We start from the raw sequence: 27,424 nt of genomic DNA, 5'->3' as shown, positions 1-27,424 counted from the left end.
TTATAATAAAGCTGTGTTTTGTATATGTTGAAGGGTTATTAGACCCATTAATGTGATCAAACGTAGAATTCTTTTCGATTTAAAAAATAATAAATAGATAAGTAGTGTATGTTTTGCATCTAAACTAGTACTATTATTGGCATAAATAGCATACCTGGTGGATGGTTGAAGAAACCGGGAAGAACTTCGTAAGAATTCAATTTCCATTTTGAGAAAAGAGTTGATTTTGTGAGAATTTGTGTGAGGGAGTTTATCATAAAAGTAATCATTTAAAAAATCTATATTTCACATCTTGATTATTTTTCAAAATATTTATTAAAATAATCTTTAAACTTTAATTTACAATTTTTTTTATAATAAAACCATAATTAGTAAATATGATTTCAATTTTAGAACTAAATTTGTAGTCATTATGGTTTTATCGTAAAAATAAAAAGTAAAACATAAAAAATATAATATGCAGATGCTGATATGCATAAACGCGATTACTCTGATGAATATTTTAAAATTAAATTGAGAATGATTTTTTATTTATTTATTTATTAAAAAAGCTTAGTTTGACAGCAAACTCTTAGTCCTTTTTGTCCATGTGGAAATTAGAGGGGAAATATTCATGCGACGGAGAGTAGGATGTCAGATACAAACGGATGAGTAGGATGTCGGATACAAACGGAAGAAAAAAGGTGAAAGAAAAGGTAGGATTGAAACCGATGGCCTACTTTTGGACTTTCCAACTTTATGAAACTTTTATGATTGAAAATTGAAATCGCAACATCAAAGTGTCATTGTTTCCTATTTTACTGCAATCGGCCCTCTGCCCTCTGGCATGTTTGTTCCAATAAAGCCGCTATGTTTGGTGGGGTCAGTTTGGTAATAATTACTAAGAGAAAAATCCAAAATCCTAAGTGATTATTATATGTCCGTTGGTATCAGTTTATCTCCTCAATCTGATCTGAGAACGAATCTTTTATTAAAAATTCCCTCTTGTGGTGGTCCACCAAAGATATTATTTCAAAAGCTTGTAGCTGTATGTCGATTGACATCAATTTATCTCCTCAATCTGATCCAAGTACATGCTCTTAAAACAAAGAAAGTTGCCTCTACAACTCGTGGCGGACCCCATGGTCTCCAATGAGAAAATTTCACTAGTCAAACTGACATAAAGGCATGTGTCCTCATTGAGATGGCTTCAGTTTATCTCCACAAACGGATCATCAACTGAAGGCTGTTTTCAAGTCCATTATCAACTTAGAAAATAAAATCTCATATTAAATCATATAAAGAAAACATGTCAATTATTTGAGAGAATGTGGATAAACCTGAATTCATTTTCGATATTGAAGAAGTATGATTTTTCTAAGGCAATAGAGAAGAAAACTACCTTTTTGTATTCTCTCTTATGATGGGAGGCAAGAGAGAGAACGTTTCGTATTTTTAGAAAAGAAAACTTAAGACACAACTTTAGTTTTAGTGTCCCTTTTATTAATTTCCTCTATGCCTTAGGGATCATACCCATTGGCTGTTAGGTCACATGTGTCTTAGGTCCATCATGTAAGACACATGTAACTTGGGCTCTACACACAAGGTGACCCATATTTTATAACTAAATAATTGAATATATATATATATATATATATATATATATATAGCTTAATCATAAACAATTATTAATATATGTGAGTCCATAATTATTTTAACAATCTCCCACTTGGATCACATATATTACCGAATAATGTTCATGATAATACTTTATTGAGCTCATCTTTGCTATCCTATCCAAATATCCTTAAACAATTTGGTCTACTAATTATGCTAACACAGGATTAAAGCAGCCTTCGTTAATCAAAACTATAACTAGATCCATCAATGATCACAACATCAACAAAATTAGCAACATAGATCAAGTATGGATGTGTAGCATGGAAATTACATAAAATGTGATCTTTAATATGTCTATTTCTAATTGGTCCTACTTTATGACTAAAATAGTCAAATTCCCCTTTTAACACTTAATGATAAACTGCTTCTAAAAATCATCATTTCAATTCAGAGTATTCAAACACAATAGTCTTCAAAACTAAAGTCTATACATACAACACAAACATAACAATACATCAAGGAAAAAAAAAAAAAAAAAAAACCAAATACAAACTCCCACTATACTAACACATCATTAATATATACAACACCCATATGTGTGACATGCTCATGATATACTTTGGGTGACAAACCTTTAGTGAGTGGATCCGCAATCATGGAGTTTGTGCTTATGTGTTCGAATGATACTTGAAGACTCTAAACTCTTTCTTTCACAACTAAGAATTGAATGCCAATGTGTGTGGACTTTGACAAACTTCGATTGTTCTTAGAATACAATTTTGTAGCTTTATTATCACAATTGATTCTCAATGGTTTCTCAATCCCATCAACAATCCGCAATTCAGTGATAAAATTCCGTAGCATATCCCATGGTTTGATGCCTCATATCAGGCTATGAATTCTGCCTCCATGGTGGAAGAAGCAATAAGTGTTTGTTTAACATTTTTTCCAAGAAACTGCTCCTTTAGCCAACATGAAGATGTAGCCTGAAGTGGATCTCCTACTGTCAAGACATCCTGTAAAATCGGAGTCTGAATATCCCACGATCTCTAAATGATTGGATCTTCGATATGTGAGCATATAATATTTAGTTCTCTATAAATACCGCATAACCCGTTTTGCCTTTTTCTAGTGATCCATACTTGGGTTACTTAAATATCTGCCCAACATTCCAACAATGTACGCAATATCCGAACGCGTACAAACTTGTGCATTCATGAGACTTCCTACTGCCAAGGCATAGGGAAACCTCTCCATATCATTCCTCTCAAGTTCATTTCTCGGACATTGGTGCAAACTAAATTTATCGCCTTTTGCCACAGGTGTGTCTCCTGGTACACAATTGCTCATGCTAAACCTACTTAGCACCTTATTGATGTAGTTATTTTGTGATAGCCCAAGTATACCTTTTGAACGATCCCTATAGATCTATATACCCAGCACAAAAAATGCATTAACAAGATCCTTCATGTCAAATTAACTGGATAGAAATCACTTGGTTTCATGCAAAAGTTCCACATCACTACTTGCAAGTAGAATATCATTTACATATAGCACCAAGATAACGAATTTGCTCCCATTGAACTTGAGATATATGCATTGATCAACGGTGTTCTCCTTGAAACTAAATGAAGTAACTACCTGATCAAACTTTTGGTACCATAGTTGGGATGCCTGCTTTAAACCATATATGGACCTTTTTAATTTGCATACAAGTTGCTTTGAATCATTAGACTCAAAGTTCTTCGGTTGCATCATGTATATTGTCTCATCAATGTTACCATTAAGAAACGCAGTTTTAACGTCCATTAGATGCAGCTCTAAATCAAAATGAGCCAAATATGCTATGATGATTCTAAAGGAGTCATTTGACGAAACTGGTGAAAAGGTCTCCTTACAATCAATGCCTTTTTTTTTTTTTTTTTTAGTAAAACCTTTTGCGACTAGGCGTGCCTTATACCTTATAATGTTGCCTTTTGAATTCCGTTTGGTTTTAAAAATCCTTTTGCAACCAATCGGTTTTACACCTTCAGGAAACTCTACAAGGTCCCAAACACCATTGTCTTTCATTGATTTCATCTCATCCTTCATGGCTTCTATCCACTTTTTAGAATCAGAACTTTGTTTGACTTGACTAACTAAAATTGGATCATCTTCCAAACTCATGTCAAACTCATGTTCCTGGAGATATACAACATAATCATCTGAAATTGTACTTCTCATTTCTCTAGTGGATCTCTTCAGTGGTCCTTGAACTTGAGGTTCTTGAGGTTGTTGAGTTACCTCTTCATGAACTTGGACTAGTTCCACAACTTGAGTAGGAGGAATTTCAAGTGTGTCTACAATCTCTATTACTGGTTGTATATTCTGGATAGTGTCATCAAAATAATATGACCATGTCCAGTTGCAATAATAGGAATACTAACAGATTCCTCTTCAAATACCACATTTCTTAATGACTCTCTCCCACTTAACTTAACATCCTCAATGAACTTAGCATTGCTCGTTTCAAAGAAAGACCTAGTTGAGGGATCATAAAACTTGAAACCTCTCGACCTTTCAGAATACCCTACAAAGTAGCAGCTCACAGTTTTGGAGTCCAATTTTTTCTTATTTGGCTTGTAAGGCCTAGCCTCAACTGGACAACCCCAGACATGCAAATGCCTAACACTAGGTTTCTTGCTAGTCCATAGCTCATATGGGGTTTTGGCTATTGCTTTGCTTGGGACTCTATTCAAAATGTAAACTGCAGTTTTGACAGCTTCTCCCCAAAGTGATTCTAGCAAGGTGGAATGACTGATCATGCTTTTTACCATATCCTTAAGAGTACAGTTTCGTTTCTCTGCTACACCATTTTGGCTTGGAGTCCCCGACACGATGTACTAAGGGACAATACCACACTCCATCAAATATTTGGTGAATGGCCCTAGACGTTGTTCATCAAATCCTTCATATCTACCATAATATTCACCTCCACGATAAGATCTAACGACATTTATTTTCTTACTTAGTTGGTTCTCAACTTCGGCTTTAAAATTCTTCAACACATCCAATGATTGAGACTTATCATGAATCAAATAAAGATAGCCATAATGTGAGTAATCGTCAATGAAAGTGATAAAATATTGTTGTCCATTCCAAGAAGGGGTAGGAAATGGACCACAAATGTTCGTATGTATCAATTCCAAGACGTCATCACACCTATTGACATCATATTTCCTCATATTTGTTTGTTTACCCTTAATACACTCTATACAAACTTGAAAGTTTGACAAATCAAGTGGATCAAGAATTCCTTTTAACACAAGCCTTTGAATACGTTGATTTGAAATATGACCTAAATGCTTGTGCCATAACATTGAGGAATTCTCATTTGTTAACTTTCGCTTAATGCCATAATTACTTGAATGCAAGGTTTCATTACCATTAGAGGCATTTATGTTCAATTTGTATAACTTATCTATTAGACTACCAGTACCAATAACACTTGAATTTAGATAAAGACTAACCATTCCATTTCTAAATGAATAAAAATATTCACATTTGTCCAAACATGAAACATAAATTAAATTTCGTCTAAATAATGGTACCACAAAAGTCTCCTCTAAATCCAAAGTACATTCAGAATCTAACTGTAATCTAAAAAGACCAATAGCCTTCACTGTAGCCTTGTTGCCATTTCCTAGATAGATGTATCTTTCACCATCAGTTGGCATTTGGCTCCTTAGGCAGCCCTTTTTTTTCACGCCAAGCGGCGTATTTGGTACATGTCTTCTTCATATGACCAACATTCTTGCAAAAGAAACAAGTGATCTCCTTATGTTGTTTCTTCTGCATCTTTTGCTTAGATGTCCTAGAAAATGTAGTTTGTTTTCCCTTATTGTCCTTCTTTCTTTTCTTGTCGGTACCATGTCCCTGAGATGTGGAAGCCAAGTGAGCACTTTCTATCTTCTTTTGTTTCAGTCTCTCCTCCTCTTGCACGCACTAAGCAATAAACTCATTCAGAGTCCATTTTTCCTTTTGTGTGTTGTAACTGATCTTGAATGGACTAAATTATGTAGGCAAAGAGATTAAGACCAAGTGCACGAGTATGTCTTCTGATAACTCTAACTTTAGTGCCTTGATTCTAGTCACAAGATTGGACATTTCCATTATGTACTCCCTTATATTCTTTTTCCCTTTGTACCGCATGGAGACAAGCTTACTAAGAATAGTGTTGTCTTGAATTTTTCGTTTGCAGCAAAACAATTTGCTATTTGGTCCAAGAATGTCTTGGCTTGGAACTTCTCAAGTATTGCACCCCTTATAGCTTCTAGAATTGTGTGCTTCATTATCATTAGACTCATGCGATTGGATCGCTCCCATTTTTCTGTAGCAACCCTTTGCTTAGCAATGCTAGCACCAGTAAGGTTTGCATGGCGATCCTCTCTTATGCATAGTCCAAATCCATGCACCCGAGCACAATTATAACGTGCTTCTTCCATTTCTTGAAGTTTGTGCTGTTAAGCACAGGAATGTTATTAACATTAGCAGATATAGAAGATGCTGAATCCATAACAATAAAGCTCACAATCAGTCACAAAAATATCATACATATATGAATGAATAAAAAATTTAACATATATATATGCATGTGGACCCATTATAAGATATCTAGCACAAACATTAATATTCAATCTTTGGACAAAAAATCAACTTGTAATTGGTACTCTTTTACAAAATTAGTTCATAAATATTGACAATAAAACCGAAACAATATGTCTTTCTTTGGACTGACATACAACATGTAAGGTAAACTTTATATATCACACATTTATGACTGCTTTATTTATTATTATATTAAAATAATCTTCCTTTGGGCCGATTATTTAACACAATAATAACATGTTTACATATTTAAAAAATAAATAAAATTACATAATATAAGTTACTTTGGTAACAAATATTCATAACTCATTTATTTTAAAATATTAAACAAAAATATAGTAAGAAAAGGCTAAATCCATATATTTATTGTGGTATACAGAATGGAATACAGAAATCTGCTCTCTATTTGGTTTGGGTATCGACCAATAAGGATATTCATCAGTGTAGTATATATATGTTGTTCATTGTCATGTTACAACTTTTTTTTTTATTTTTTTATTTTAATGTCGGGGATATATGAAGAACATTAGGAACAGTGTTTCCTTTTAGTTTCTATACTCTTTGGGAAACACTATCATTTTGCAGTAAAGCTTAGAGATCATTAGTAACAGACAATTTGCCTGCCTTAGTTTTCTTATGTCAATTATTAGTTAGACAATAATGCGGCACACTCTTTTATCAACACATTGTATGATGCATTAAAACTAACATGCATAAAAACATTAGCAATATGTCTTCTCTAAAATTTTCTTTACAGTTTGTTTAACATTATCATATCAACTGTTGGACCAGTGGAGGCGGAAAATGGAAGTCATCGAATTGACGACCGACATTTCAATAAGTGAGAATAAAAAACAGATGGCAACTGACCTCGACGAATAGGCGAACCGAACGAACGTCAAAACGGTGTCGCAAGGAACGCCGAGGATCAGAATCATCTTCTTCGATCACCAAACGAACGCCAAAAACGGCATCGCAGGCTTCTTTAATTGCCAAACGATCCTATCATGTTACAAACTTATATATATATATATATATATATATATTCATAAATGAACCCAGAAAAAATTCCTAGATTCTATCAAGAAATTTCTTGCCCTGAATCTATGAGAGAAAAATCATGTATCTTTGAATCAACAAACATTTCTTAATGATTCAACATGTGTGGCTTTGATACCACTTGTTGTCAAGTCCATTATCAACCCATAAAATAAAATCTTATGTTAAATCATATAAAGAAAACATGTCGATTATTTAAGAGAACGTGGACAAACCTGAATCCATTTTCGACGTTGAAGAAGTATGGTTCTTCTAAGGCAATAGAGGAGGAAACCACCTTTCTGTATTCTCTCTTGTGATGAGAGGTAGGAGATGGAATATTTTGTATTTTCAGAAAAGAAAACTTAAGACACACAACTTCAATTTCATTGTCCTTTTTATTAATTTCCTCTATGCCTTAGGGACTATACCCATTGGCTGTTGGGCCATATGTGTCTTAGGCCCATCATATAAGACACATGTGACTTGGGCTTTACACACAAGGTGACTTATACTTTATAACTAAATAATTGAATATATATATATATATATATATATATATAGCTTAATCATAAACAATTATTAATATATGTGAGTCCATAATTATTCTAACAAAGGCAACTCTCTTGTATAAAATTCCTTCCCAAAATTAACCACTATGGAGCAAGCTTAGCCAAGCATTGGATATCAATCACATTGTATTAGCAAAAATGGCAGTTTGAAACAACAACAGAGGGAAGCCAATTTATGAGAAATATAGCAATTTGAAATGCAAATGACCAATATTTGAGAGGCATACCAGCTTGTATTAACAAAGAATGATCAACTTCCACAACATGACGATTCTTCCTTTCTACTCTTCCATTTTACTGAGGAGTATAAGGACAAGAGGCTTGATGAAGAAGACCATTTGTAGCTAAATAATTCTTAAAAGCCTAAAACTCACCCCCTTCCCCAATCGGACCAAACACATTGAACTTTAGTATCAAACTATCTTTCAACCATGACTTGAAAACGTTGGAACATATAAAGCTTCATCTTTAGTTTTCAAAAGATACAACCATGAGAATGTACTAAAATAATCAACTAGCAACAGGAAATATCGAGCACCATTAATAGAAACTATAGGAGCTGCACTACCCCAAAGATCGTCATGAATGAGACCAAATGGTTTTATTGCTCTAAAAGTGGACCTTTCAAATGGAAAACGATGGCTTTTAGCCAATTAGCAAGAGTCACAAATCTGACATTAGAAGTGGAATGTTTAGAATCTTTTGGCTGATAATCAGAGTTAAACCGATACCAGCATTGTAAAGCAGTGTGCTCGAACTTAGAACAAATACGACATTGAGGCTTGAAAGTTCCAAAGGAGGTACCACTATTGTTTATGGTCCATCTAGTAGCCGAATTCTTTGTTTTTAAATTTTGATTGTTAGAATTATGAAAGATACCACTAGAAAATTGACCATTTCCTGAGATTTGTCCGGTATTTGGACAAAAATTAGAATTGTAGGTTTTCTTCCTATTCTTTTGTTGCTGAAATAGAACAACATTTGCCAATGACAAAATTTTAATTTATTAATTTTATTTTTGTCTCACAACTAAAAAAAATCCCTCCCAAAAACATTACATTCAAATATTTCGTTATAACTAAAGGCATATTTGTGGAATAATTTTATCATATCATATGTTTGGTTAAAATATGAAATTTGGATTCTTCTAAAATATAGCATAATTCTTCCAAGAAAAATGGAAGAAAATAAAAAAATAATAAAAAAATAATGATAACAAAGAAAAAAAGAAAAGAAAAAAAAAACGATGGATAAAAAGACAAAACCATCATTCATTTGTCCTTTTTCTTTATTTTATCATTTTCTTCTTTTCTTAATTTTTATTTACCATTTTCTTTTATTCTTTTTATTATTATTAAGATTACTATTTTTTTTCATTAATTATTATTATTATTTGAACATTTTAGTTTTTTTTTTTAACACAATCATGAGATATTTATTATACATATTAATATTTTTAATATTATTATTTATTAACATTTGATATTAGTATTATTATGTGATGTATTATTATAGATAATCACTTATTATTAAAGAAATATGAATAAAATTTATATCAATATATACTACATGTAATGTAATTGTAATATATATGGTATTTTCTATTATAATTTAAATAAGATAAATAATTAAATAATTATTTATTTTTAAAAATAAAAACAATATTTAGATTAATATTTTAATAATAACATTGTAAATAATATATAAATAGAAAAAAAACAATGGAAAAAAATTATAAAAGGAAATGCTAACTTTTCATGTCCTTTCAAAGGATTATACCACTTGGAAGATTATAATTTTCCCATGAAACAATTGCCTTCCACCATTTCATCATCTCTCCATAAAGAGACAAATCCATGAGGTCACAATCTCTTCTCTCCTCTGGTGGTTCTAGAGCCCCCTCTCATCAATCATCACAATCCATCTCACCACTAATTATTAAAGAAATATGAATAATATTTATATTAATATGTATTACCTTCAATGTAATTGCAATATAAATATAGTATGGTTAGTCTGTGTCTGCATATATAATTATAAAAAAAAAAAATTAATTTAACAATTATGGTCCTCCCAAATCAAGAAATATCATAGTCCTATTCTAATACCATTTAATAGGTTTGGTTTTAAAAATGGAAAATTATTTATTTAACTAATAAAATTATTTTAGTTTTATTTAATAGTGATTAATTAAAGTTTGATTGTTATTATTTATAATTTAAAATATGGTATTAAATCATGTTTCATGTTATAATTTAAATTAGAGATAAATAATTTAATAATTAGTTATTATGAAAAATAAAAATGATATTTATATTAATATTTTAATATTAACATAATAAATAATAAAGTGAATAATAATAATATACAAAATAAAAGAAAAAAGGGAAAAATAATTATAAAAAGAAAAGGGGGACAATAGAAAAAGAAAGAATAATTTTGATAATTTTTTATAATTAAATAGTTAGATATCCTAAAAACAATGTTGGTAAAATATTATAATTATAGCACAAAATTTTATGATATTTGAAGTTGATATTAAAGAACGAGGTAGAGAAAGCATCTAAGTTCCACCGAATGTATGGTCACACAGCTGCATTCCACTTCTTTTAGTTTTTGGTGGGAACCAACCAATGAAATTTTTTTTTTTTTTTAACATGTATAATTTAATTAAAAATAATTTAATTTTTTTTTCATTTTCTAATTTTTAACATGTATAAAATAATAATAAAATTATCTATTTAGTAAAAAAGAAATGATAAAAATTTATAATATTTATCAATATAAAAGGTATGGAGATGATTTTGTGAATTCGTGTTAAGACCAAAACCTTTTTTGTCTCCATCGAAGAAAAAGGAAGTAATCATGAGGCAGATGAGTAGGATGTCGGATGATAAGAAAGAAGAAAGAGGGAGAGTGAAAGAAAGGGTGGGGATTGAAATCAATGTTTGGATGATTTCATGGTCTACTTTTTAATTTTTCAACTTATGAACTTTTTATGACTGCTAGTCAACTTACTGGCATGATATATAAATTTATTAAAAACTTATGTTGTCCTCAAATATGACAATACCAAGTGATTAAACTGAGTCCGTTGGGGTCAGTTTCTCTCCTCAATCTGACCTGAGAACAAATCTCTTATTAAAACTTTTCCCTCTTGTGGTGGTCCACCAAAGATTTCATGTTCAAAACCATGTCCGTTGTCATCAGTTTATCTCTTCAATCAGACCTAAATCCGTTGTCTCCAATGAGAAATTTTAAAACTCAAACTGACCTAAAGGCATGCATGTCTCCTCAATGAGATGGCTTCAGTTTATCTTCTCAAACTGATCACCCGAAGGCAACTTAATTTTTTCTATAAATTTCCCTTCCCTTCCCATACCACTATGAAGCTCAGTCAAGCATTGGATAACAATCACATTGTTTCTTCAAGGTCTCAATCTTCTCTTCATAGCTTGCTTTTAAGCAGTCATTGTAATATTTATTTATTTATTTGTTTTCTTGTAGTATATTTCATGGAAGCTTTATTGGGTTAATTTCTTCCATCTTTGCAGGGAAATCCATGATGGCAAGACCACAGGAGCAGAGACGGCTATGGACCTCAGAAGAAGACAATAAGCTCACACAATTTAAGCTCAAATACCCCGATCGATCTTGGCCAGATACCGCACAGCTGGCAGGGCTGGACAGGACTGATAAGAGTTGTTGGGAGAGGTGGAATAACCATCTGAAGTCTGGTGTCAACAAAGAGAACTTCTCCGAAGAGGAAGATGACATCATCATCCGCATTCAGCGAATGCCGGAGCATAGGAATAAGTAATGAGAATCATCCTCATATTTTTCGTTTATGATATGATATGATATGATAGTGTGGTGATCAGTTTGAGTTTTGAGGTAGGAGTTCCTGTGTTGTGTTGCAGGTGGGCATTTATGGCAAAAGATTATCTTCGAGGGCGAACCGCTAATGCTATCAAGAACCGTTGGAACAACCATTTGGAGAAGATGCTTATGGGTGACCTTGAGCGATACCTTCTCACGGATGATGAGACTAGTGATCACTCTGCCCGGGAAGATGACGTTACGTCTGTGGTGGACAAGTATGCTTCTTTGATTTAGTGAACGTACCAGTTGAAGAAATCGCCAAATTATGGATAATGAGTCTAGTCCAAAGTATATATATTACGTGTCTTTGAGTGTCATATATATATATATATATATGTATGTATGTTTTCAGCTAAATTAAGCATCATCTTCTCCATGGTGATGAATCCATGCACCTTATAATAAAGTTGTGTCTTGTATTATGCTGAGGGTTTCGTCGGTTGATTTCTGAGTATTGAGCACTGTTCTCATATGATAATAAATCCTCTCATCCTCTATTGCATCAACTCCATACTCCAATCTTCTTACTCTAACAATTTACTCCCATTGAAAAAATCTCTCTAAGTTTGATCACAAATTAAGTTAAAATCAACTGATTGACACATCTATAATCCTATCTTCCCCCAATGCTTTGTAATAAATTCTAGGGCAGACTATTTCAGCTGCCTTAGACGACAATAATATAATTCCACAGGGAGATTGTTTTGATTGACATTTGACCTCAATTTTATCTTCTTCCTAATCTTAAGAGCAATTCTAAGTGATTAAACTATGTCCGTTGGTGTCAGTTTATTTCCTCAATCTGACATGAGAACAAATCCTTTATTAAAAACTCCCTCTTCTGGTGGTCCACCAAAGATTTTATTTCAAACGTCTATAGCTGCATGTTCAAAGCCATGTCGGTTGGCGTCAGTTTATCTCCTCAATCTGACCTAAATCCATGCTCTTAGAACAAAGAACTCTTGGCAGATCCCATTGTCTCCAGTGAGAAAAGTTCAAACTCAAACTGAAATAGAGGCATATCTCCTCAGTGAGACGCTGCTTGATCAGTTTATCTCCTCAAACTGATCAACTCAAGGCCACTCTAAACTATAAAGAGTGAGTTTATGGTCTTCTTCTTTTGTTGACCTCTCCTCTACTGTGGTGCCACATCATCAATTTCCCTGGAAAGATGGAAGAAAACCTCATAACATTTGAACAATGTAATTGGGTTTCAACCTCAAACAAAGATTGAAGTTTCCCACCTTGATGAAGATATAATTCATTGGTTGGTTCACACCAAAAACTAATATTTTTTTCAATTTTTTTTTTCTATGTATAAAGAATAAAGAATTGGAAAATACATAAATTTTAAAATAATTTTTATTGTATTTGACTTTTTATCATATATTTCATGATAAACTAAACAAAAGATTTTGGATTTCTTATTATTATTTGTTTCTATCCTTTAGCAATTGTGATATAAATAGAATATAAGACTTCTTTTAAATCTTGTAAAGTTTAAGGGAAAATTAAAAAAAAAATAAAAATAAAGAAAAAATTGGAAGGAAAGAAAAGTATAACCATGAAAAGAAATAAATTTAAACTCAAAAGTATTTTTCTTACATTTAAAATTTATTTTTCATCTTTTTCCTCCTATATAAAAAATGAAGGGTATGTTTGATTTTCAAAAAGTATTAAGAAGGAAAAAAAATACTAAGGAAAATTATTTTATTCTGTTTGGTTTTATTATGAAAAATATAAAAAAAATCAAATATAATTAAAATTAGTTAAAAATTTATATAAATTTAAACTTAAAGTATTTTTCTTACATTTAAAATTTATTTTTCATCTTTTTTCTCCTACACAAAAAATGAAGGTTATGTTTGATTTCTATAAAGTACTAAGAAGGAAAAAAAATACTAAGAAAAATGATTTTCTTCTATTTGGTTTGATTATGAAAAATATAAAAAAATCAAATATAATTAAAATTAGTTAGAAATTTATATATTTTAAAATCATTTAATCTTTATATAATAATTTATTAACTTAAAATCTATTTTTTTATTTTTCTTCATTCCAAAAGACTTTATTTCTAAAGTTTTGTAGCTGCATGTAAGTTGACGTCAGTTTATCTCCTCAATCTGACCCAAGTCCATGCTCTTAAAACAAAGAAAGTTGCCTCTACAACTCGCAGCGGACCCATTGTCTCCGGTGATAAAATTCCAAACTCAAACTGACATAAAGGCATGTGTCCTCAATGAGATGCCTTCCGTTTATCTCCTCAAACGGATCATCAACTGAAGGCAACTCTCTTGTATAAATTTGCCTTTATGTCAGTTTGAGTTCGAAATTCAATCATTGGAGACAATGGGGTCCGCCACGGGTTGTAGAGGCAACTTTGTATGTTTTAAGAGCATGGACTTGGGTCAGATAGAGGAGATAAACTGACGTCAACATACAGCTACAGAACTTTTAAAATAATGTCTTTGGTGGACAACCACAAGAGGGAATTTTTAATAGGAATTGTGTTCTCAAGTCAGATCGAGGAGATAAACTGACTTGAACATACAGCTACAGAACTTTTGAAATAAAGTCTTTGGTCTCAGGTCAGATCAACGAGATAAACTGACATCAAAGGACATACTTCAATCACATAGACTTGTTCTTAGGATTTTGGATTTTTCTCTTAGAAACTATATACCAATCTGACACCGACGAATAGAGCGGTTTTATTGGAACGAACATGCAAGAGGACAGAGGGGCGCCCATCTTTGCTATAAAAATAGGAAACAACGACACTTTGGTGTTGCGTATTCAATTTTCAATCATAAAAGTTTCAAAAAGTTGGAAAGTCCAAAAGTAGACCATATGAAATCATCAAACATCCTACTCATCCGTCTCATGAATACTTTCCCTTTTAACTTCCTCGATACGGACAAAAAGGTTTCGGTCCTCACACAGAGTTTCATGGCAAACTAAGCTTTTTTGGAAAAAAAAAAAAAAAAAAAAAACCCAATCTTGCGTTCTTTTGTATCAACATCTACGTATTATTATTATTATTATTTTTTTATAACAAAATCATAATTGATGATTTCGATTGTAGCTCCAACATTGAAACGATGTTTACCGATTATGGTTTTATTATAAAAAAAATAATGAAATAAAGTTAAAAGATTATTTTAATAAATATTTTGAAAAACAATTTAGATGTGAAATATTCCTTTTTTTTTTTAAAGGATTATTTTTTGGATAAACTTCTAACACAAATTCTCACAAAACCATCATTTTCTCAAAAAGAAAATCACCATATATGTTAGGAAATATCCCAAATTCCTAATTAGTATAAATTATTTTTTTTTATGAAAAATATTGTATAGAATATTTTTATGTTGATATATTATTGTAATGTTAGACTTCCTTATAGAATAAGAAAAATTGTTGAAAATATTATAGGTCATGAAAGAAAAAAGTTATGAGATAAAATATGAGCTTATAAAGATTATACGAGAGGTACTCGATGGAACAAGATGACTCGTGGTAGGGTAGGGATATAAAGAGTGAGAAAACATAGGATGTTTCAAGAACCCAATAATTGTATATGATTTTATCCTCTGTAATGTTTTGATTTTGCCATCTATAATGTTTTTTTATTATATATTGAAATGATTATCTCTTATTCCTAAACGAAGACATGGTTGTCGAACCATGTTAAAATCTCATATTCCATTTGTGTTGATTTTTTTATCTTTATGTTGTTAATTAAAGATCATCAAAGCTTCCACTAATGTAACAGAATATAAACATGAAAAGAAAAGGAAAGATAAAAAAAAAAAAAAAAAAAAAAAGCAAACTAGCAATGAAATTACGTGGGGATTATATAATCATGCGCCACCTTTTTTTTTTTTCCTTTGAAGCTTAAATTTTGACTTTTAATGTATATCTATTTTGAAAGAAATAATCCTAGCAACGTGCACTCAAAATTACTATCTAAAGCTTCTCTCCTCCTCAAATGTTTTCCTTTTCTCCTTTACACATAACTCTTTGATAATCAACCATATATTGACATTAGATAATCAACCATGTCATGTGATTTTTATTTTTTTATTTTTTGATTCCTTTAGTAATACCTCCACCTTTTTGTTTTTTGTTTTTTTTTTTAATGTGTTGATTTTATAAAATCTTTTTAATTTCAATTTTTTTTCACTATTTCATCTTTTAATATTTATTGATTTTAATTATTTATGAATATTTTTAAGACAAAATAATAATGCATAATGAATAATTAATGAGAACAAATTTAAAAGTTAACAACATAAGATTTTCCATATTTGTCTAAATAAAATATTTATTTATTTTATAAATTTTATTACATTGTTATATTATTTATATTTTTAAAAATTTTAATTTTTTATATACAAATCAGAGTCAATGACAATAGTTTTAGTTTTTTGCTCATAGATCTAAATTGATCATAGTTTTAACTTTCTTTTTGGTTAAATTATTTAATATTTCTAATTATATAAGATAAAAACTTGATTGTTGTTCTAACATTTTACTTTATTAAAATTTTTAAGTTTTAATTTATTTAAAATAAAATATATTTTTCATAAAAAGTTGTATTTAATCATTTATACTAATTTCTCTTAATTTTATTAAAAATTAAAATTTTTACATGCTGAAATTGTGCACATTTCAAGTTTGAGCAATTTGAATAGCACTTTTGTAGTTACAATACATAGGAATAAGACAAGAAAGAGAAACACCCATATCAACAAGTAACCAACATCACCAAACTATCTTACAAGTGGTAAATGCCATAATATGATACTCAGCTTCTGTGGAAGATTGAGAAATGATAGTTTGTTTTTGTTCTTCCAAGAAATAAGAGAATCCTTGAAAAAAAATGTATAAAATCTAGTGGTAGACTTGTGATCTTCGAGATCACTGGTTCAATCAACATCAGAATATGCATGCAACTCTCAAAAAAGAAGTGGATGGGAATAAAAGACTATGAAATATAGTGCCTCAGAGATACCACATAACACAAAGACAACAACTCAATGAACTGTAGTAGGAGAAACAACAAACTGACTAACATTATGAACAACATAAGTAATGTTCGAACGTGTAATGATGAGATATACCAAGTTGCCAACAATAGTACGATGTAAAGTAGGTTCTAGCAAGGGATTGCCATCAGAAGAAGAATAGTAAACATTAACTTTAAGAGTAGTATCAATAAGGTGAACATGATTGAGAATATCAATTATGTACTTTGATTGTGAAAGAAGATAACCTTTTGGATAAGAAACTACCTCAATACCCAAAAAGTATTGTATAGAGCCCAAATCCTTCATTTTAAAATGGGAAGTCAAATATGATTTCAACACTATAATCTTATCAACATCATCACCTATAATAATTATGTCATCAACATATAGAGAAAGAAGAATACAACCAATAGATTATTTTAATAAATATTTTAAAAAATAATTTAGATGTGAAATATTATTTTTTTAAAAAGGATTACTTTTTTTGATAAACTTCTAACACAAATTCTCACAAAATCATCATTTTCTCAAAAAGGAAATTACCGTATATGTTATAAAATGTCTCGAATTCCTAATTAGTATAGATTTTTTTTTTTTTTTGCAAAGAATATTGTATAGAATATTTATAGGTTGATATATTATTGTAATATTATACTTTTTTATAAAATAAGGAAGATTATTGGAAATATCTCTATAAATATTTTAAGTCATGAAGGGAAAAAGTTATGAGATAGAGATGAACCAATAAAGATTATACGAGGTGGATAGAGATGTGAGGAGCCTATAAAGACTATATGAGGTGGATAGAGATGTGAGAAAGAACGAGAGGTACCCGATGGAGCGAGAGGGTTCATGGTAAGGTAGGTATACGAAGAGTGGGGAAACATGATATTTTTTTAGAACCCAATAATTATATCTGATTCTGTCATTTATAATGTTATGGTTTTGTCATATGTAATATTCTGGTTCTATCATGTGTAATGTTCTCTATTGTATATTGAAACGATTATCTCTTATCCGTGGATGAAGACATGATTGCCGAACCATATTAAAATGTCATGTACTGTTTGTGTTGATTTTTTTAATCTTTGTGTTATTGCATTAATGATGTTAGCATCAAAGCTTCCGCTTACGTAATAGTATATAAACATGAAAAAAAGAAAAGAAAAGAGAAAAAATAAAAGCAAACTAGCCATGAAATTATGCCGGGATCATATAATCATGCACCACATAATTTTTTTTTTCTTCAAGTTTAAATTTTGACTTTTAATGTACATATATTTTGAAAGAAATAATCCTATATATATGCACTCCAAAATTACTATCTAAAGCTCCTCTCCTCCCAACAACTACCGAAATGTTTTCCTTTTTCTCATTTACACATGACAACTCAAAGAGTTGTCTCTTATTTTTATTTTATTTTTAAAAACATTGACATGTGATAATCAACCATGTCATATGATTTTTCCTTTTTTATTTTTTTATTCCTTCATTAATACCTCCACCTTTTTGTTTTTTGTTTTTTAATGTGTTGATTTTATAAAATCTTTTTAATTTTGATTTTTTTTCACTATTTCATCTTTCTATATTTATTGATTTTAATTATTTATGAATATTTTAAAGACAAAATAACAATACATAATAAATAATTAATGATAACAAATTTAATATAAAAATAAATACATAAAGAACAAATTTAAAAGTTTACAACATAAGATTTTCTATAATTTTTACTAAATAAAATATTTGTTTATTTTATAAATTTTATGACATTGTTATATTATTTTATTATATATATTTTTAGAAATTTTAAATTTTTATATGCAAATCAGAGTCGATGACAATAGTTTTAGTTTTTTGCTCATGGATCTAAATTGATCATAGTTTTAACTTTCTTTTTGGTTAAATTATTTAATATTTCTAATTATATAAGATAAAAACTTGATTGTTGTTCTAACATTTTACTTTATTAAAAATTTTAATTTTCAATTTATAAAAAATAAAAATAAAATAAAATGTATTTTTCATAAAAAGTTGTATTTAATCATTTATATTAATTTTTCTTAATCTTATTAAAAATTAAAATTTTTACATGCTGAAATTGTGCATTTTTCAAGTTTGAGCAATTTGAATAGCACTTTGTAGTTACAATACATACGAGTAGGACAAGAAAGAGAAACACCCATATCAACAAGTAACCAATATAACCAAATTATCGCACTGGTGGTAAATGCCATAATATGATACTCACCTTCTATGGAAGATTGAGAAATGATAGTCTGTCTTTGTTCTTCCAAGAAATAAGGGAATCCTTAAAAAAATGTATAAAATCTAATGGTAGACTTGTGATCTTCAAGATCACTGGTTCAATCAGCATCAGAATATGCATGCAACTCTTAAAAAAGAAGTGGATGGAAATGAAAGACTATGAAATATAGTGCCTTGGAGATACTACAGAACATAAAGACAACAACTCAATGAACTGTAGTAGGAGAAACAACAAATTGACTAACATTATGAACAACATAAGTAATGTTTGAACGTGTAATGGTGAGATATACCAAGTTGCCAACAATAATACAATATAAAGTAGGTTCTAGCAAGGGGTTGCCATAAGAAGAAGAATACTGAACATTAACTTCAAGAGTAGTATCAATAAGGTGAGCATGATCCAGAATATGAATTATGTACTTCGATTGTGAAAGAAGATATCCTTTTGGAGAAGAAGCTACCTCAATACCCAAAAAGTATTCTATAGAGCCCAAATCCTTCATTTTAAAATGGGAAGTCAAATATGATTCCAACACTATAATCTTATCAACATCATCACCTATAATAATTATGTCAACATATAGAGAAAAAAGAATACAACCAATAAAGGTGTAACACTTTCAAAAGAGTGTAGGATCATGATGACTAGGTGAAAGCCAAGAAAAATAAGCATATAAGAGAACTTTGCAAACCAAGCATAATGTGTTTGTTTGAGATTGTACAAAACTTTTTTAAGGTTGCAAACTTCTCTAAGATTATGAGAAACACTAGGAGGGAGGACCATATAGACTTCTTCTTGAAGATCACCATTCAAAAAGACATTTTCAACATCCAATTGAGATAAAAATACATAAGTAATTATAATAAAAGTACAAATTGCAGTCATCTTTGTAATAAAAGCAGAAGTTTCCTCATGATCCATACCATACTATTGAGAAATCCCTTAGCAACCAATTAGACTTTGTATTTCTTAATTGAACCATCATAATTAGTTTTGATTTTATAGACCTAATGACTATTGCATTCTTACCAAGTGGTATAGGTACCAAACCCCAAGTATTAATCTTATGAAAAGCAAAAAAGTTCCTCAATCATATATAGAAGCTAAAAATGATGTAAAAGAATTTGAATAAGAGGAATAAATAAAATATGGTAATCGATTAGACTTATGAAGATGTTGAAAAGAATGTGGGGAAAAGGATCCATAGTCTCAAAAGGTGCTAGAGTAGCCATATGAAGAGAGAAAGGAGTATGGTGAACAAGAACTAAAGTATTAGTATCTATATGAAAACTATTTATATCATCCAAGAAAATATCAATGTGAATAAGTTTAAACTTAAAGACATTATGAGACTCAACATGAATAAAAAATAAAAGTATATTCTCAAAGAAGAAAACATGATGAGAAACATATAATTTATGGCTAATCGAATCAAAGTAGCGATATCCCTTTTGACTTTCATCATATCCTAGAAAAAACAAATGATAGAACGAGAAGATAACTTGCTACGCTTTGCACAAGGACGAAAAACAAAGTAAGTACAACTAAAAAGTCTTAACAAAGAGTAATTAGGAGCATAGCCATGCAACTTTTCAAATGTGACAAACCAGATGTGTGGGATTAGGGAATTTTATTAATTAAGTGAACTATAGTAAAAACTACTGCCTCCCAAAATTCAATAGGAATACATGCAGACAATAAAAAAGAATGAGGAATTTCAACAATATGCCTATGCTTCCTTTTAGTGACAACTTTTTTCTATGGAGTGTTGGTATAAGATATGTGGTAAAGAGTTCCATGTGAAGCAAGTAATTCCCAAAATACATTAGAAGTATACTCTCTTTCATGCCCCAAGACCCACTCCAAGGGTGTGACAATCATTTCACACTTCAAGCTTGAAAGCTCAAAATGTAAATTGACCAAAACATTCATCTTGTAACTAGAAGTTACCTATTATCAAATTCTTATTCAGAGTAGTAGAACAAAAGTTTAAAACTAACACATCAACCAAAGGGCTATTGTCCAAACAACTTCAAACTTAAACAATAACTAACAATAATTAAATTCTAACATTTAAACAATATCCAAAATAAGAGTTTAAAGAAAAAGTCCTAATAATTCCAAAATCTTATCCTAATTATCACTCCTCGCCCGAATCGAGAGTACCTGAAAAATTGTCAACAAAGAGGAATGACCTCAATGCATAATAAAAAATATTAATACAATTTCATAGATTAAATATTTTCAATTTTGATTGCAAATAGGAGATATAATGTATAATTATTTTTATAAAAACTTTTGAGTTCAACATGCTAGTACATTCAAAACTTTTCAACCAAACATTTTCATATTTATATCAAATCCAAATCAAATACATTCAAAACATTTTTACTTTGGTTACCCAATAACAAATGGTTTCTAGTTAAGTGAGACTTTACAAATAGATGACTAATTTCAAATTTGTTTTTTTTAAGGTAGACATAACCAAACACTATTGGTTCTAGTAACCTTTAACCAAACCCTAAGAGGTCTCACCATGACATGTAAAAGTCAACTCTTATATCCCGTTGACAAGGACTGAAAATTCAACATTTATATCGCGTTGATTAGGGCCGAAAGGTCATATATTATATCTCATTGATTAGGGCCAAAGAAACCAGAGTCAAACACTTTGTTTTATTTATTCAAACTTACAAAAACATAATATCTCCATATTTTGTGTTATAAACAAAAGAAAAAGTTATATCATATTTTTCATGAAAAATATATTTGATTCATGCATAAAAACGAAGATGACATTTTTACACATTTCAAAATAACTTATAAAAAGGAAATTATTTTCTTTTATCAAATTTGCATTAATTTCTCTTACTTCAAAGAAACACTTAAAAACCTTGAAAAAAAATTAATCTTGAAGAATCTACTCCTCACCTAACATAACAAAAAAATTTCTTATTACTATTTATCTAAAAAAATTATAAGTTTGACAATTTTAAATTTTTTTATATATTAATATTATTATTTATGATTATAAATATTAATTTAAGTAATCTATTCCTTATTTAAGTAAAATTAATGAGCTTCTAATTTATATAAAACTATTTTCCCAATTTGTTTCTAAGAATATATATATAGCTAAGTTAATTAAAGTACAATCTTATTTCATTTATTAAATTCTATTTGAAATTAACAATTTAATTGATGAATTCTCAAAGTTAATTAGTTTTTTTAAAAGAACCTTTTCCTTATTTATTTAAATTAAATATTTCCAAAACCTATTCTTTTTTATTTATTTAAATTAAATTTCTCAAAAATATTTATTTCTATTATCCCCTCCAATCACTATAATTGTTTATCAAAAGTAGTTCGTACTAATTTGGTTGTGGCATCGACATCTGGGACATGCTTCCTTTGGTTATTTAAAAAAATTGTTTCCTAGTTTGTTTGCAAAGAGCGATATTTCTAGTTTCCACTGTGATATTTGTGAATTGGCTAAAAGCCATCGTGCTTCGTTTCCGTTAATTTTGAATAAAAGTCTGTTTCCTTTTATGGTTATACATTCTGATGTTTGGGGCCCATCCAAAGTCCCAACTTTGAGTGGCTCACGTTGGTTTGTTACTTTTATTGATGATTATACCAGAATGACATGGTTATGCTTGATGAATACCAAATATGAAGTGAACTTGTTGTTTCAAAAATTTCATAAAATGATTGAAACTCAGTACAATGCAAAGGTTCGGGTTCTACGTAATGATAATGGTGGAGAATATCAAAGTTCTGATCTTCAAAAGTATTTGGAAGGACATGACATCATTCATCAGACTACTTGTTCCAATACACCCCAGCAAAATGGAGTCGCTGAACGAAAAAATCGGCACTTGTTATAGGTTGTTCGTGCTTCCTTGATAGCAGCAAAAACACCGATATCTTATTGGGGAGAAGCAATCACGTCTGCCACATACTTGATCAATCGGGTACCTTCCAGCTCAATTAACTTCCAAACACCTCTCCGAGCTCTTACTAATGCCGTAGTTGTCCCAACCGTCCCAAATCTACCTCCTCGTGTTTTTGGTTGCATGGCATTTGTGCATCTACACAAACACCAACGCACCAAGTTAACTTCCCATGCATTGCAATGTGTGTTTGTTGGATATGCATTGCACAAAAAGGGATATCAATGTTACCATCCTCCAACTCGACGAATATATATTACAATGGATGTGGTGTTTCATGAAGATTCGATGTATTTCATCTGAGTCTGAACTTCAGGGGGAGTACCATAAGGAAATTCAAACTCTTGATTATGATTATCATATCTTTGAGGAGGATGAATCTGGACAATCTGAACTAGTGAACCAAGAAGCGGGTGAGTTGGATATGAGTGGTAAACAATTTGGGTTTGAAGATGTCTTCACTGAAATACCAAACCAATCGTCGTCTGTTGAGGGTGTTCTTAATTTGGAACCTGATCGATTCATGAAACGGTTACCACACCGTTATAATAGAGGTATTCCTAAACCCACATATGAACCTAAATTGTCTACCAAAGTCAAATATCCCATGAGCAACTATGTGTCTAACCATCGTTTGTCTGAATCAAATAAGTCATTTGTAAATCAATTATCTACTGTAGCTAATCCTAATAATGTGCAAGAAGCCTTAGCTGATCCAAGGTGGAAAGCAGCCATGAGTGAAGAGATGAAATCATTACAGAAGAATGAAACATGGGAACTCGTAGAATGTCCACCAGGAAAGAAGCCAGTTGGGTGTCGTTGGATCTATACTGTGAAGTACAAGACAGATGGTAGTATTGAACGATTTAAAGCAAGACTGGTAGCAAAAAGGTACACTCAAACTTATGGAATTGACTACACAGAGACATTTGCACCTGTAGCTAAGATCAACATAGTTTGAGTGTTACTGTCTTTAGTTGCAAACCTAGATTGGCCATTACAACAGTTCGATGTGAAAAATGCATTTCTGCATGGTGAGTTTTTTGAAGAAGTATATATGGATCTTCCACCAGGATGCATGGTGTCAGAAAAGCAATGTCAGAAGGTGTGCAAATTGAAGAAGTCATTGTATGGGTTGAAGCAATCCCCGAGAGCATGGTTTGGAAGGTTCACAAAGTCAATGAGAGCTTTTGGCTATCGTCAAAGTAATTTAGATCACACTATGTTCCTAAAAAAACAACATGGTAAGATTACGACACTCATCGTATATGTGGATGACATGGTAGTTACAGGAAATGATCCTGAAGAAAGAAAAGCTCTACAAAATTATCTAACTAGAGAATTCGAAATGAAATATCTAGGTCATCTGAAATACTTTCTTGGGATTGAAGCTTCTCGATCAAGTGAAGGAATTTTTCTGTCTCAAAGAAAGTATGCCTTAGATCTTTTACAGGAGACTGGAATGTCGGGATGTCAACCTGTTAATACACCAATAGAAGAAGGTCTGAAATTGTGTGTTGAACCTAATCAAGTATCAACTGATAAGGGAATATACCAGAGACTTGTGAGGAGATTAATGTACTTAGCTCATACAAGACCAGATCTTGCTTATGCATTGAGTGTAGTGAGTCAATACATGCATAATCCTGGAGAGCAACATATGAATGCAGTCATGCGTATTTTGAGGTATTTGAAGAATGCTCCTAGGAAGGGAATTTTGTTCGCTAAAGATGTTGATCATCAAAGTATAGAAGTATATACTGATGCTGATTGGGCCGGTGCAGTGGATGACAGGCGATCTACATCTGGTTACTTTACCTTTGTAAGTGGTAATCTTGTGACATGGAAAAGTAAGAAGCAGAATGTCGTCGCTCGTTCAAGTGTAGAAGCGGAATTTAGAGGTATGACTCTAGGACTTTGTGAGGCATTATGGCTAAGACTCTTCTTGCAGGATTTAGGTTACCTATCTAGGCAACCAATCCAATTGTTTTGTGACAATAAAGCCGCATGTGACATTGCTAATAATCCAGTACAACATGATCGTACAAAGCATGTCGAGGTGGATAGATTCTTCATTAAGGAAAAGTTGGATGATAAGATTGTGGAATTGCCTAAGATTCGATCAGAAGATCAATTGGCCGATATCCTCACCAAAGCTGTCTCAAGTCAAGTGTTCTCAAAATTTTTAGACAAGTTGGGCATGTGTGACATCTATGCATCAACTTGAGGGGGAGTGTTGAGATATTAGAAATATTGAGATGTTAGGAAAGTTGAGATATTAGGATATTAGTTGTTATTTTCTTATATCATTCTTTCCTTGTATCATTCTTTCCCATTCTTAGAATGGTGATTACCCTCTATATATACTCTGTACATGAACAAATGAAACTATGAATGAAAAAACTACCATTTATCAATTTGAAGATATTTTACTAATTTCAATGATTTATGGATAGGACATAGACGAGTTACAAGTGTTAATTTTTTAATTTACAAATTTTTTAAGAAGTTTTAAAATCAAATAAATTCTTATACCTTTATCTTTTATTTTATTTTTTAAAATTATAAAAGTACAAATTAACAAACAAGAGTATACAAATTAACAAACAAGAGTATGGACTTCTAATTTTGTTCCAATAAGTATGATATTGCTTCATTTATATTTTTTAATTATCATTATTATTATTTTTAATTTAATTTAATTTTTAATTCCATATTTAATGTTTTTGTTTCCACTTATCCTTACTTTCTTTTCTAGAATGACAATAGGGTGAACTTTTTTGGCTACCTGGTCCCCACCTTTAATAAACCGAATTTGGGATGAAGAGAATCATGTTAACAGTGGGTTTGAAATTTTTTTAAAAACAAAATATTTTTAATTATTCATAGTCTGCTCCACTTCTCTCTAAGAAGGCCTTCATTGTATACTTTTGAACTCTTATGACTGAATTAATATTCACCAATCAACTATATATTTGTCATACCAATAAATATGGTTGTAAAATGATATAAAATTAATGACTAAAAGACATAGAAACTATTTGTTACAAGTAAATTTTATGGGTTAGAGTCCTTAAATATGAAACACTCAAACAGCTGTGTTGAGGTGTTGTGAGAGCTACAAGGTGGAGAAACAATTCAAAGTGATGTTCAAATCTAGTATTCAACTTAAAATAACTAATTACTAGGAGAAAAATCCTAAGAACAAATCTAAGTGACTAAATGATTACTACCAAAAAGTGCTATTTTGTAGACCTAATTATAATGGTTTTAAGCACCTTTGTGTAGTAATCATATTCATTTAACCCAATTAATTCATTAAGGTCCTTAGTAATTGGTTTTAACCATTTTGTGGCAAGTTTACATGTTTTTATCAGCTTATGAATCAATTCAAGCATGCCAAATGATGGAGGAGCTGCTTGGACAAGTTAAAGGGAGGATTTTGGAAGTTTACAGGCTTGAATTTCAATTGGAAACACGAGCACAAGCAAAGAGAATGCAAAGAGGAAAAACAAGCAAAGTGAAGAGGAAAACAGAGGACAGCAGCTTCAGTCTTCTTTTGAACTTTTGGAGAACTTCCCGAAGTCCATTTTCTACATTCTATATACCATTTCAAAGCTCAGGAAGTCAAAAATCCAACGCTTCAAACCGTGTACAATTTGGAGCTGAAATGAGGAAGATATGGCCTTCGGAAGACAACTGCATCAAATCTTGTGAAAATTTCGCAAGGTGAATTTCTCCTTGCGAAATTTCGCAAGGGGATTTTCCTCACGATGCGAAATTTTGCCATTTCGCAACATTGCGAAATTTCACAAGGAGGATTTAGGCACATTGCGAAAATGCCGAATTTCCTCTGTTTCTCCACGCACGTACCACCGACTTCCCATATATTTTTAGCTTGATATTTTCTCATGTAAATTCCTTTTGTAACCTTGTAATCAACCAATGAAAAGGTTGCTTTTGTAATAGCTTTTGTAATTTAGCTTGTTATTGTCTTTAAATAGAGGTGAAGAGCCTCAGACGAAAAAAGTTTGTAACCTGTAACCTTAGAAATTATAAGAGCACTTTTGTTCAAAAGCTTCTTTTCTCCTTTCTTTCTCATTTTCTTAGTAGCCAAACACCCTTGGAGGATGAAATCCCCAAGGATGAGAGGCTAAAACCTTTTAGTTTCTTGAAGTAATGGATGCCATGTGAAGCTCCAGTGTCAGGATGGAGATTTCCAAGCCATAAATGTAAGTAGCCGAGCATCATAAATGTTTTCATTCAAAGTAAAGCTTTTAATCCCTCTGACTTGCTTTGAATGGCCAATACTTGATAACCTTTTGGTCTCAGTGGATTCTTATTGTTAGATCCACTGACGTTCATTAGTTATCTCCTACGAGCCATTGTATTGCAAGTGGAGGAGATGTCCTATATCAATAAAAGAGC

The 27,424-nt window shown here is 30.9% G+C and overlaps 1 protein-coding gene across 1 annotated transcript; it reads left to right on the top strand.

The window, feature by feature from the left end:
- The first annotated feature begins 11,279 nt into the window (after positions 1-11,279).
- Positions 11,280-12,086, top strand: LOC117932921 (trichome differentiation protein GL1-like). Its single transcript, XM_034854242.1, has 2 exons — positions 11,280-11,672; positions 11,777-12,086. The coding sequence occupies exons 1-2, from the start codon at positions 11,419-11,421 to the stop codon at positions 11,970-11,972; spliced, it is 450 nt and encodes a 149-aa protein (XP_034710133.1). The 5' UTR covers positions 11,280-11,418; the 3' UTR covers positions 11,973-12,086.
- The last annotated feature ends 15,338 nt before the right edge of the window (positions 12,087-27,424 follow it).

Source organism: Vitis riparia, chromosome 16 (assembly GCF_004353265.1).
Source record: "Vitis riparia cultivar Riparia Gloire de Montpellier isolate 1030 chromosome 16, EGFV_Vit.rip_1.0, whole genome shotgun sequence".
Taxonomy (NCBI): Eukaryota; Viridiplantae; Streptophyta; class Magnoliopsida; order Vitales; family Vitaceae; genus Vitis; species Vitis riparia.
The sequence above is the reverse complement of the archived record's forward strand: the minus strand, read 5'-3'. Positions and strand labels throughout refer to the sequence as shown.

What these genes read in the sequence shown, in the direction of transcription:
- LOC117932921 (XM_034854242.1), top strand. Translation starts at nt 11,419, where the DNA reads ATGATGGCAAGACCACAGGAGCAGAGACGGCTATGGACCTCAGAAGAA. An exon ending in ATGCCGGAGCATAGGAATAA is followed by an intron (nt 11,673 to 11,776) that starts GTAATGAGAATC and finishes GTTGTGTTGCAG; the next exon opens with GTGGGCATTTATGGCAAAAG.